Genomic DNA, 13,163 nt, shown 5'->3' on the forward strand with positions numbered 1-13,163 from the left:
TTGAAAGCCTGGAACATGCATTATTTGAACACAAATACGGAAAAAGAATAGTGCAAAAAATGTATTTCTTATTTTGTCAGAAAATGATGTAAACAACAAGATTAGCAATTGTAGGAATTGACAATGACAACACTGAAAGATAAGATATTGTTTACAGTATCACTTCCTTTGTGAAAGACATAATTTGGAATGTAAGAAATGAACTTAACCTTGATGAGATTAAGGTTGCCCTTCATTCCTATGTACTGCAACTAAAATACTATCTGTCTTCACGGATGAAAATGTATTTTATTTATAAGATGATGAAAAAAAGTTGATGATGATATTTATGGCTAAATTTTCAAGCCTTGTGAAACTTGAAGGTAAAAGATGCATGCACCTTGAATGTATTCCTACAATGAAATAAAATTATTGATATTTCTTTTCCATCTTAACCCTGTCAGGCCTAAACCCCTATATATAAAGGTTGCTCTGGTAAGTTACCAAAAAGTATAAGGCTTGAAAGGGTTTTTTCAGACTGATTCTTTGCACTATTATTTGTTTGTTTCTTATTTTTACAATTATGTAGACTTAATATTTCATATTGTAATGGACAGGGTGAAACAAATTTTAAATTGAAAATCCAACAGCAAAGAATGCCATGTTGTTTTCTAGATAGAATCTACACGCTGTTCTATCGTAAGAATGGTCAGGAAAGAGAAGTGATTTTCTGTTCAAATCTGACTAATCTGGCTTAATATGATGGCTTGTGTAAGGGGTGCTGCTGACTGTGGAAATGGAAATTTAATATGTCCTCAATCTAGTAACGAGGGCAGTCTGGCATTTTGTCTGGTAAATTTTGTTAGCCCAGGTATTAAAGAACAACGCTATACAGGCGACGTCCATTTCATTGTGTAAGCCCATGCACTAAACTGCTGATATGGAGGTTCCTGTCAAAGGATTTTTCCAAGAGTTTTTTGACAAAAATAAAAAAACTTATCAGCGATAAAGAGGAAGTGTGAATAACTTTGTGAAATTTTAATGAGAAATTACCATTATGTAAAATTTATCTTCATTGTGTTTACAATTTCAATGCAATGAATTGGTGAAGCTGAATGTACAAAAAAGGCGCGCAAGAACGTTGAGAGACATGAAAAACGAAGTAAATATACTAAATGTACGCTGGGGGCGTCTTGCATTGGAGATAAGAATTGCTAACGGACAAACGGAAGAAAGGCGGTTTCATTCAAAAATCAAAACAAAAGTGTGTTGTTCAGCTTTTTAAACGTGATCGATCGGCTTTGTGTTTTGGCAACCCGACATCAAGGTGCAAATTTGCAATAGGAAACGTCTGCAGTTCTATTAAGAGTAAGTCAACATATTCGTCAATTTCTCTTTTTGGGAGTTTACAGAACGTTGGATTTAAACTTGTCTCATTTTCTGGCCATGCCTCACTCGTTAACAATTGACATGACTCACCCATGCAAAACTCTCTGAGTTTAGTTTTGTCTTCCTTTGCTTTTGCTTTTCGTATGATTACACAAAACTAAAATCTCACAATGCACACACTGAAGTGTGTGAGCTCCCACCTGAATCTAATTTCTGTCATCTTAACAAAATGGAGTAAGAACTTCCAGTGTATGGATAATGTATCGAGCTACCGCGATGAAGCAGTTTTATCATTGAAATATTTACGGTAGGAGAGTGTCACATGTTTTATGTAGTATGATTAAATCAAACAAAATTGCATCATTTAAACATGACCCTTATCCATGGTCAACTGGAGCCAAACAGGTTTTAACTTGGTACTTTTCTCTCGACGTGCTTGAACCAAGACGTAAGAGTACAACTAGCTGCAATAATTGTAGCCCATGGGCTGTGCGCCGACTGTTGTTGCCACAGGCCACAGTCCCTGTGGATAGAGGGACTGTGCACAGGCATACAACAAGTACCACACTCTGCGTTGTATCATAGACCCTCGAGGGTCTATGGTTGTATTGACTCTGATAGAGGGACTGTGATTGACTCACATGTTAAGAGTTGGGCAACCAAAAAAATGGAAGTCTGGATCCCATCAACCGTTTTCAGAAAGAATTCATTCAGTCCTGAATGTCAGTCACTTAAATTTCATTGATAATTCTCAATATTTAATCTTTTTTGATGAAAAAGAGTGCCTTTAATCAAGACAATTGTGAAAGTTGTGATGTGAATCTGCATATACCAGGTAACACCAAATCTTGGGTTTGATGAAGATGGTTGACCCATCAATGGGATATATTGTCTCAATAAGTGTGACAGATACTGTTCTTAGACCATCGACCAATTTTTGAGAGGATTTGTGGTTAGCCTTTTTTAAGTTGATGGATGTAATAGAAGTCTTATGAAACAGCCTATTGTGTATCTCTATTATTGCAATCAAAGCTATTGGACGTAGGAGAGAGCAAGCTAGTTGTACCGTGGATGTAAAATTACATCCACGGTGATATTGCACCATCATGTAGTTCATCATCAGATCATGGCAAACATATCAGTCTAATAGTTTGTTTATCCTTCCTCCACTAGATAATAGAAGATGTCACTTTCAAATAAAGACGGCAATGCTAACTACGAGGGCCAAACAGAGACACCAGCTGTGGTCAAGAGAAAACAACTTGGGTCAATGTTTATGAGTCCAACAGACAATATGATGTCACCGTGTACTCAGAAATTACTGATGGTCAAAGGTCATCCTGCGGGAAAGTAAGTCTTTGTGATTTTGTATTCAGACAGGAATAAGAATGTGGAGTGGAAAAATACAGATCCAGTCATTGAAAATCAATGATTGCTCTCTGTTGCATTGAAATGTGCGTGCCGATGGCTGATTTTACCTCAGTCTGTTAAGGTAGTATGCGCCTCAAAAAATGAAACCTTACACTTTTGCTCAAACTATCCTCAAAGAAACTTTCAACCATTCTCTTTCAAAATAGAGAATAAAAATCGGTGGTCACCATGCAAATTTTGGTACTAAAGGAACAAGTTACCCAAGATTTACTGATATTTGAAATTCAAAATGGTCGTGGTATTAACTCTTTAGAGAAAACAAAATTTTGGATTTTAAGAAACTATGACAGTGAAAATTTTTACATACACCAAGAGCTTTAAAATGGGTCCCCACAAGTGGTAGATCAGAAAAGAATTTATAAAAGTTTGAGAGTCCAAATATCTGTCAACAAGGCGCGTTCTACCTTAAAGTTCAAATGTAGCGAGTGGCTTGTTTGCCACCATTGCATCTTGTCCTTTGTATTTGTTTGGAGTTCGTCAAATCATAACGTGAAAGGCAAAGAATTTAAACAGTGAAATCCAAGTCCATGTCTAAATTTGATTCTAATCAGATTCAGTTCAAACCAACTCCTTTGACTAAGAAGATGATGTTTTCTCAAAGAAGCAAAATGTCAAATTTGAAATTGCAACATAAAAGCAGTTAATCAACCAGTTTTGAGCCAATACCTATTATGTATTGAACATGACTCGTTCTAAATGTTTGCCTGATATGTTGTAACCTCAACATTGAAATCATATGGATTTAGTTTTCCGTAGTAAAGACAATACACTGGTAAAATAGAATGTTCTCAGAGAATAGGAGCAGTGATAGTGTGTCAATGGCGGTACTTCATCCAAATAGACTAATACTTTGTAGTCTGTACCTTATCTTTTTCCAGAGTTCACAATTCATGTTTTTATTCTTCTTGATTTGCCCGGCAGTAAACTACACAGACAGATGGTTCATGGAATGATGCAGAACAAGGCACCGATTCCCAAACTGGAGCTGGACAAAGAAAATTAACTGTAGAACAGATTCTACAATATGTCGTGCTACAGGTCACTGCCGGTTATTTGAGATGGAGTTCAAGTTTGCCTTCTGAAGTTGTTATTAACAAAAAGAGATTGCAAACAGGGAGACAATCTCGTCAAATTTGTGTTCACTAGACAGAATGCATTTTCAGCAATATCAATCACACTACTATATATCGTCCAATAACATTCATCAACATTGTATCCAACTATTTTCATTGTAATTGAAATAGATTTTTATAACGTCATTTTGTTTCTTTTTATCTTGTAATCTTTGCATTGTGTCTAATGCATAGTGTAATTTTCTTTTTTCTCAGTTCTGTATTGATGTAACAAAATGGTCATAGATTTTAAATGATTTACAAATTGTATTCAGAAACATCTAACTCCAAATTTGTTGACTTTTATAGTTTTTGTCAGCAATGTACCTCAATGAAATCAGGTATGCTTTTTTGGAAAAATAACATTTTTCTATAATCTTTAGTGAATTAGTAAGTGATTTTCATGTAATGAATGAAATATAAAACATTTTATCAGCATTTTATCACTTTTTCTGATCTCATCACAAAAGAGAAGCAATCTGTCACAAACTCTATTACAGAATATAACTTCACACTGTGAGTACTGCAGTGTTCTATGGAATGTACAGATACTGAAGTCATCTTAGAGCGGTACAAACAAATATAAGTGGATAAACTTCAAAATTCACAGGAGTATGAACAGTTCTACGTACATTTTCACATTTGGTTTAGTTTGTAATGTTGTCTATTTGAGTTCCTGGTTTCCCCCAGTGCATGAAATAATCATTTGATGTATTCAGCCACACACCTCACATGCAAGGGCAGACCACTGATCTACATAAAATGGTATTGTATGTGTGTCTGAACTGTAGAACTGATACTGTATCTTAGTGTAGCCGAATACTGCATCCAATATATTTACCATGTACATCTTTAGTCATTGCCTAATGCCATGGGTATTGCTTATGATTTCTCTGTATCACTTTCTAGTAGGTCTGTCTTCTACCAGTACCACAATTTCATCACAAAAAATACTTCCATGGACATTGTTACACTGAACTGTAGTTCATGTTTGTCATCAATACTGATACATATATGTGTGCTGTTTTAAGACAGACAGAATTATTCGTGAAAGTTTGTCTAATGTGATCACTGCCTTTATTTGATGAAATATTTAACCAAGGTACATTTTGTTTTTTATACTTGCACAGAAAATACATTGACTCGCCTTGAAGTAGAATATCCAAGAAACTTTCCGAAAATTTCTTTTGATATAATCTAGCACCCTTTCACCCCATTTCTGTGTGTATTGGTCCAACTTTACGATGGAAGACAATGGATTTGGTTAAAACCATGATGGTAAAAGGGATAAAAAAGTACTACTTTTCAAAAATCAACTGTAAATATATAGTAGTTGATAGGTTGTACAATGGGGACTTGCGGAATGTAATGAACGGTTGTCATGCAAATTATGACTTGAAAATAAGTCATTCATTTGGATTCTGTAGACTATCATTTTCAATTGTTGTTGTGTTTTGCAGTTGTGATGTCATGGTACACATCACAATTAGCAATACTGTTCTTCCAGCCCCTTTCTCAATCAAAGCCAAACCTCTCCCAGTATTCTAAAGTACTTGCTATGTTCCAAGAAAGCAAGAAATATTGCAAAATACTGAGTTTTCAAAAGAGGCCAATGTAGTACTACCACTGCCTTCATACAGTACTCGACTCCAAGAAGTTCCCAGGGAAACATTTTCACTCACTGCCATGTTTGTGAAGAAATAATTAAAATTTGTTCAGGGGGAAATGTGTTATTGTACTAGCCTATGGTTTTACTATATATCAGTTTTGTATTTTCCTTTTGTAGACTGTGTTAGCTATTAAATCTTATATATCTATTCGGTTCATGATATTGTGCAATAAATATTCCTGTTTTAATTTATGCAGAATCTCTTAGTTTTGTGTTTTATGTGATAATGTTGTCAAACTAGCATGACAATATTTGAGATCTAGTGTGCTGCAAATTAGCCTGATATTTGATGCAAGAGAAAAAAATCTTTTTTGCTCAGCTATTTTGTCTTGATGTCTTGCAGAGAGTAGTAAACAGACCTTTTCCTGACACCAAGTGATCAGATAGTGTCTTGTTATTTCCCTCTTTTCTGTTAACTTTTAGACCCAGAAAATAAAATTGTGTGATTATCTGGTTTGTTTGGTCTGCATGAGGTTGAATTTGTAGAAAAGGCATGTCTGTTTGGTGTGAGAGCACCTTGACAATTTGTAAACAAGCTCTGCAATTTCAAGGTGCTCTCACACCAAACAGACTTGCTTTTTCTACAAATTCAACCTCATCCAGACCAAACAAACCGGACAGACACACAATTTTACGGTGATACACATAAAACATCAATATGTATATTTTCCAGGCTGCTTAAATTTCTGCCTTATTTTTTGTCTTTCCATGTGTGACAGGAGTCAGACAGACTATGCGGTAGCTGTTGGTAACAGTAAAGGATTGTGGGAGAACGGCCGCTCTCAAAGCGCATGCGTCAATCGTTCTCTTCCCTAGGCGCCGCCATATTAGATTGGCAAGGTATGTGTAGAGACACTTTCAATCGGGAATATCACCGGTCATCCTAGCCAATGGTCAATAGTTTGAATACCAAATAAAATCTTAAGAAATTAGTTGAGTCGTCTGTGGTAATATTTCTTCTGTACGAGCCACGTTACTAGACTAAATCGGTTCCTGTTTTCGATTCACACATGTATTTCTCGCAGTGGCTCTACTCTGTAGTCCTTCAATGGTTTGTGTACTCAACATCGTTGAAGGGGAAATGTACCATACTTCTTAACTTCGTATATGCAGGTACCGGAACAGTATCCATAAAACCATGGTGTGTGTGTTCGTTGTTACTGTAATGTTAGTGTCTAAAGAAAAACAAAAATGAATCGCATCATTTACTTACGATACTGTTGCACGGGGGATGTTATCGGTTTGGAAAATAAAATTGCCTACAACATACATTTATATGGAGCATATATTCATATATCACGTATATCTCGCCTTTCTCTCTTTACAAGGATGCTGATGCCAAAAAAGAACCGCGTTGCCATCTATGAACACCTCTTCAAAGAGGGCGTCATGGTGGCCAAGAAAGATTTTCACCTACCAAAACATCAAGAAGTTGATGTGCCCAACCTCCACGTCATCAAAGGGATGATAGTAAGTCCAGTTATTTCTGCCGAACATATCACATTTTGAAAATTTATTGAGTATTGTAGTGTTGTTATGCACATAAAGTTTGACCCAATGACTATCGTTACTCCCGTAGATTGATAGTTTCATTCGATTTGACATTTGTTTACATCGAACCATGAAGGTAGTATGCTACCTCCATCATGAACGAACCTAACTGCACACACCTCGTCTGTTTTGAGGCATGATATATGTTATACTGTATATAACGCGGGCCTTATATGATGTTACAGTTGGCCTCTGTTTGGTGTGTTTGTATTGTAGAGCTTTTTGTCTCTCTGTTGTTTACATTTATCATATAAATTATTATATAAATCAAAAATATTATCATAGAACTTTACATATTTGCCTTGACTTGCCAATACTGTTGTGTTGCAAGATCTATGGATATGACCAGCCTGAGTACAGTATAGTGAGTTACAGGACTGTAGTGCCACTCTTACCAAATTGTAGACTTAAGCACTGTTGTGTGCTGTACTGCAGGTGTAGAAGCAGATTCAATTAAACTTTTTGATGACATCTGCAATCATCATAATCTTACCCGCCTCTTTCCAAACCTTACATTGCCAAGGTCATAAGTCACAATGAGGTCAAGTTTCTTACAATCAGTGAGGCACAACCTTCCGTCTGGTGTACGTTAACGAACACTGACCTGAAAATTGGAAGGACCCTGAAAACATAGATACAATCTTTACTGACTTGCTCGCTAAAAGATACCAAATGGAAGAAAATACATGCAGGTTTTTGCCCAATACACTTGTGACTGACTTGGCAAATGGGCAAGTAACAGACCTTGCAGAATAAGAGTCAAAAGTTGTCCATCGTCGTTCACTCGGCCTGAATTTTTTTGTGCATTGTTGTTACTAAAAAACCCAGGAACTGTTGTTTTTGTATGGATTGGCTATCCAAGTCCACAACTATAGCACCATCGTCAAATATCTTGCAAGTCATCAATTTCCTTCCTTTCCTCACAGTCTTTGAAATCACGAGGTTATGTGAAAGAACAGTTTGCATGGAGGCACTATTACTGGTACCTTACCAATGAAGGTATCCAATATCTCCGAGACTTCTTACATCTGCCTCCAGAGATTGTACCAGCCACACTTCGCAGACAAACCAGACCAGAAGCTGCAAGACCTAGGCCTAAAGGTGAGTGACGACGAAAGTACGAGCAGCATCAGATGTTCAGGGGTCATCATGCAAAAGTTGATGTAGGAGAAACAAATAACCTAACTTTTACCGGTATTTGAAATTTAATATGGCTGCCATCTCTGTGTTAAATCAATGAGCGAGAATAAAGTTTTCAGTTTACTCAAAACTAAGCTTTATTTACTCCATAAGCTTCAAATTGGTAGACCAAAAGATCAATGTAACAGTTATAGCACTCAACTATCAGTCCCAAAGTTGCATGCTACGTTAAAGAGTTACATGCATGTCTATTACATACTATGACAGAACCCCATGGCGAGAGAGTGCAAGCGCGCCGTACCAGCGGTATTTGCACGAGTGTTTGCGGGGGATCCGGCGGTCGTGCTTTCACGAGCGCAGCGAGTGAAAGGACAGCCGGATTCAACGCAAACACGAGTGCAAATACCCCAGGTACGGCAAGCTTGCTCGCTCGCCATGGGGTTCTGTTATTATTACATATGTTTCCCCCTGTTTATTTTATCGAGAAAACAAAGTAACTAAAAACACAAGCGAACACATTTTAAATAGTTTACGCGACACACATTGAAAAACAAGGATCACGCGCTGTTCTATTCATTTGCATGCAGGTATGGAATAATGTTTTTGGTATTTGCACTGCAGTGCAAATACCGGTAGTACGCGCGCGCTTCGATGCAAGTAAACTGTGGTACATAAGTAATAAGTGTTGGATGTGCTAATGTAATTGGTGCCTGTCTCTCATATTCTTTGTCCCAGTCGTGTTTCGTGCTTTCTACTGAAGCAAAAGGAGCCAAGTTGTCTGTGTGTAGGAAAATTATGTTAGGAACAAATCTCATCATGTTTCCATGAGCTGGTTTAGAATAACATGGTGGCGAAAGGATAGAGAGATGTATTCATGCCAAGTATCCGCAGTATTTGATACTCGGTTGGCCTGGTTTGATTTTTGTCAAAATTCTGATACTCTGTCATTGCATGTGACATACAATGTAGTGAGACCCAGTCTTCACCACAGGTATAGATATATTACAGACTGTAGATGGTTGAGGCACAAGGCCACAAGTTAGATAAACTGAAATCATTTTGAAACATATATTGAATATTTGCATTGTGTTTTATCGGCCAGGATTTGAACCATCCAAAGGACCTGCAACTCCAGCAGAAGACAGACAAGCATACAGGAGAGGACCACGTAAGTTTACTCTTCTTTCAGTAGGGAGGCCAACAGATCGCCCAGGACGTGCTGAATTGACACTCAATCACCAGTGACTTAGTCATGTTCAAAATTGAAAAACATCGATAACGGGAAAGAAAATTGTGGAAAAAATACATGAGGCTAAAACTTAAAATTGCAGCTATTCTCTCATATGTTTTTTATTTCTTTATATGAACTACTTACTTTTTGAATAAACTGCAAATTGAGCTAGAAACGGTACCGGGAACGGCGATCTGAAACATGGCAGCACCTAATATTTACATAGCTGATTTTGAAACGCATTTTTGAAGGTGAGCCAATCAAAACATCCCTACATCGAATACTCATTTGAAAGCCCAGATCTCGCTCTTTCTCGCGATATACGGTTCTTCACCAACATAGGGCAGTGTATATGACCAAATCCGAGACAAAAAATTGAGAGCGATTTTTCCGAGACCTAACCCGACCAACTCTCAGTGAAACGTCCTCTAGTACGCAGTTTATCATTATTTCTTTTGAATTTTTGCTAGAAAAATGAGAAATTTTGAACAGCTCACGTATTTATTGACGGAGATATTGACCACGCTTCACAGTAAGTGAGGCTACCCACAATTCTCCATGATCCGTACACACGGAGATCACTCATTGAACTGGAGCAAATTTCTTCTGTACACAGAACAGCTCGGTCCATATATCAAAATTCTGGGACCATAGTTTTGATAATCATAATTCTCTAATTTCTCATGGTGAATAATGAGAAGATCAATCCCTTTTGCACAGAGGAGATAGCAATTTTGTGATTTTGTCGACATAGATTTTTGACAGCCATACACAATATTTTCAAGAAACTAAGGGAATAAGTTGCATCTGTGTTGGCAAAAGAAAGGGTATTGATTTTTTTAAATGTTTGTAACAAAGGAAATTTGCATGTCTGACAGGTGGTATGATGAGACCATCTTAGTTGCTGATAACTTTACCATGACAAGTATGCAATTTTTAGCACCTCCAAACATCGACTTCTCATTCAATTTACTCCTGAATTTTAAAGATGATCAATAATTTTGGAACATAGTTTTAACCAATAATCCTTAAATTAAATTCTAAGTTTCAAATTGTTCAGAAACTGATAAAATTGAAGAAGCCTTTACCAAATAATGTCAAAACTCCACATGGCCCCAGTGGTGATGTTTTGAAAGCCTTTATTTGGATAAAATACTATTTGTAGGCAGTTTTAATGCAGTAGAGCTATTCAAAAGTGTCATCAGCTCAAAAAGACCTTCAATTTGATATATCACTTATGCCATTTGAGCTTAATATTTTCATTTTGTCATTTCTCGTTAAGTGTCGTTCATCCGTTGCCATGGATAAATCCAATATGGCCACCATCGTAATCGCGTGATTTTAGGATACATTTGTGTGTGCCATTGAAATCTATCTCCATGCCAAATTTGGTACAAAAAGATGTTTTATTAACAAAGTTACAGCAAATTTACTGTAAATTTCAGCTAAAACTCCTTCATTTTTGTCCCATTGTTCCCATTGTTATTATATGTATTGTCTTTCTACAGAAAGAGTAAAAGTGAATGTTTTAAAAAGCTATAAAATTGTAACCGTTCATCCAATTTCGAAAATTAAAAAATGTTTAGCTTCTCTCATTGAAATCTAAAAAACTACATTAATTAAAATGCAGATTGAACATTTCAAATTTCAGTTGGCCACTCTTCTTTCATGTCTGACAAATTCCTCTTGCATCAACCTACCTGGCTTGGCTGATGCAATTCATTTGATGTTTAAATGATCCACCTTTGAAATATTACAGTTTTGAAATTTTGAAGCCAAACTACTCCTTCATGAATCATATGGTACTCACTGTTTTAAAGATGATTTGGCTGCATTGATAATGAAACAATATGCATGCGTTTTGGTAGAACTTCAACACAAAGAACAAATGCTGGTTCCAGGATATGTGATTTTATTCATCATATTTAAGTGCAGTGATAAGCTGCTGTATGTTGTGATTTGTGAAAATGAAAAGATTGAAGAAGCTTTGTTTCACACCATGACAATGCTGTGGCCATGGTAACAGTCTCTGGATGATACTGTGACAGCACTGTGGCTATGGTAGTTGCTATGGTAACAGTCTGTGGATAATACCATGATAACTGTGTAAAGGATGGAGTGAATTGTCATAATAGTTGTATCGGTTATCAAGACATTGTTCATCACTTGACCATTTTCCCACCCAGGAGTTTGGCTCATTAACAATATACCGGTAGCTTTGTATCTCATGATTAGCTCATGTCCTAATACCTTTGAAAGATACTTCCATACTACATGGAATACATTAATAAATAATTAATAAACAAATTGTTTACTTATCTTTTCACAGCTGGTGCTGGACCAGACAAGAAGGGAGATGCCGGCCCCGGTCCAAATCCAAGCTTTGAATTTGTAAGTGTATTGTGTGTAAATTCCGTGCAGAGTTAGTGCTACTGGAAACATTGTTGGAAATTAATGCACTGGGTAGCTAGAAGGTGTACCCCTCCTGGTCAGAGACAAGGGACAGTTTTCTGTCATTGGGCACCAGAGTGTGGGCTAATGTGCAGTATCTCGGAAGCTGTTATCCAATAGGTTGGCTGAATCTGACTGTCAGTTGCTGTGAATGGTGATAATCGACCAATCAGGTATAACCTTCCGAGCATGCTGCACATCAGGAGGAATGTAGCAGTGGAGTGTTCCCAAATAATGCACCTGATACATAGAAGTTCAGCTGACTGTATCAAAATGTCTGAGAGTACTCCTGTGCCACCATAGGAAAATCTGTGCTGTAAACTGCAACTTTTTATCATTCAAAGCTTTCAATCAGCAGAGTTACTGTGTTGGAGCTACCAATATGATACCACCAGAATTATCTCAGGAGTAAAGAATATTTATTTTACAGGATATAGAAGTTATTTCATTCAATGAAAGACACTTGTCTGATCTGTGTTCCTCATGAAAGGAAGAATTCAAAATTTTTCATTTTTTCAGCAGGGTGTTTATTGTACACGGTTATGCATAATGTCTGATCTGTGTTAATTTCTCTTTCAGAGAGGTGGCTTTGGACGCGGTAGAGGTGGACCCAGTTCATAAATTGCTGGCTTTTTTTGAGATGTATAGTCAAATAAGAACGTAATTAAGGAGATTAAAAAAAATATTTGACACCAAAATAGGTATTGTGGTTTGTGATGTGAGTAATCATAAATGTGAACATTACCTCATCCATGGTCTCAATTGTATGCATCTAACGTTTATGCCCTTGTTTTTCACTTGCTATGATTTTAAATTGGATATAATCCTGTCCCATCAGTCTGTTGTCTGCAAAATATAACCTTACTGTCCATTGATAAATATCAGCTAAAAGTAAAAGACTTTGTGTAAAAATTTCTCCCTGGCACAAAAATTTGAACGGTCTATTAACTCTTCCACGACGTGTCAGTTATGCGATGCCAGATTGGTCATTTGAAGTAAAGTGAGAATCTCTGCCTGCGATGGTAAGCTGTAGATGTCATGGAGTTCCCACAGTTATTGTATCACATGCATAGCAAAGTGGCCATATCAGAGAACGGTGGCAAGTTACAAGGGATGCAAAACTACTCCCTTGTGTCGACACCGAGGCCAATCTTGACTATCGATGATTTCGTAGGAGGTCAACAGGAGGCTGCTATTTCCTGGCATTGCT

The 13,163-nt window shown here is 36.9% G+C and overlaps 1 protein-coding gene and 1 long non-coding RNA gene across 2 annotated transcripts; both read left to right on the top strand.

Annotated features, from left to right (window-relative positions):
* Positions 1-1,202: 1,202 nt before the first annotated feature.
* On the top strand, positions 1,203-5,772 carry LOC139129903 (uncharacterized). Its single transcript, XR_011551717.1, has 3 exons — positions 1,203-1,347; positions 2,542-2,718; positions 3,721-5,772. It is a non-coding gene; the product is annotated as an uncharacterized lncRNA (long non-coding RNA).
* A 580-nt stretch (positions 5,773-6,352) lies between these two features.
* LOC139129894 (small ribosomal subunit protein eS10-like) lies at positions 6,353-12,651 on the top strand. The gene is made up of 6 exons (XM_070695587.1): positions 6,353-6,419; positions 6,909-7,050; positions 8,058-8,232; positions 9,374-9,439; positions 11,832-11,893; positions 12,533-12,651. The coding sequence occupies exons 2-6, from the start codon at positions 6,910-6,912 to the stop codon at positions 12,572-12,574; spliced, it is 486 nt and encodes a 161-aa protein (XP_070551688.1). The 5' UTR covers positions 6,353-6,419; position 6,909; the 3' UTR covers positions 12,575-12,651.
* The last annotated feature ends 512 nt before the right edge of the window (positions 12,652-13,163 follow it).

This window comes from Ptychodera flava, chromosome 1 (genome assembly GCF_041260155.1).
Source record: "Ptychodera flava strain L36383 chromosome 1, AS_Pfla_20210202, whole genome shotgun sequence".
NCBI lineage: Eukaryota > Metazoa > Hemichordata > Enteropneusta > Ptychoderidae > Ptychodera > Ptychodera flava.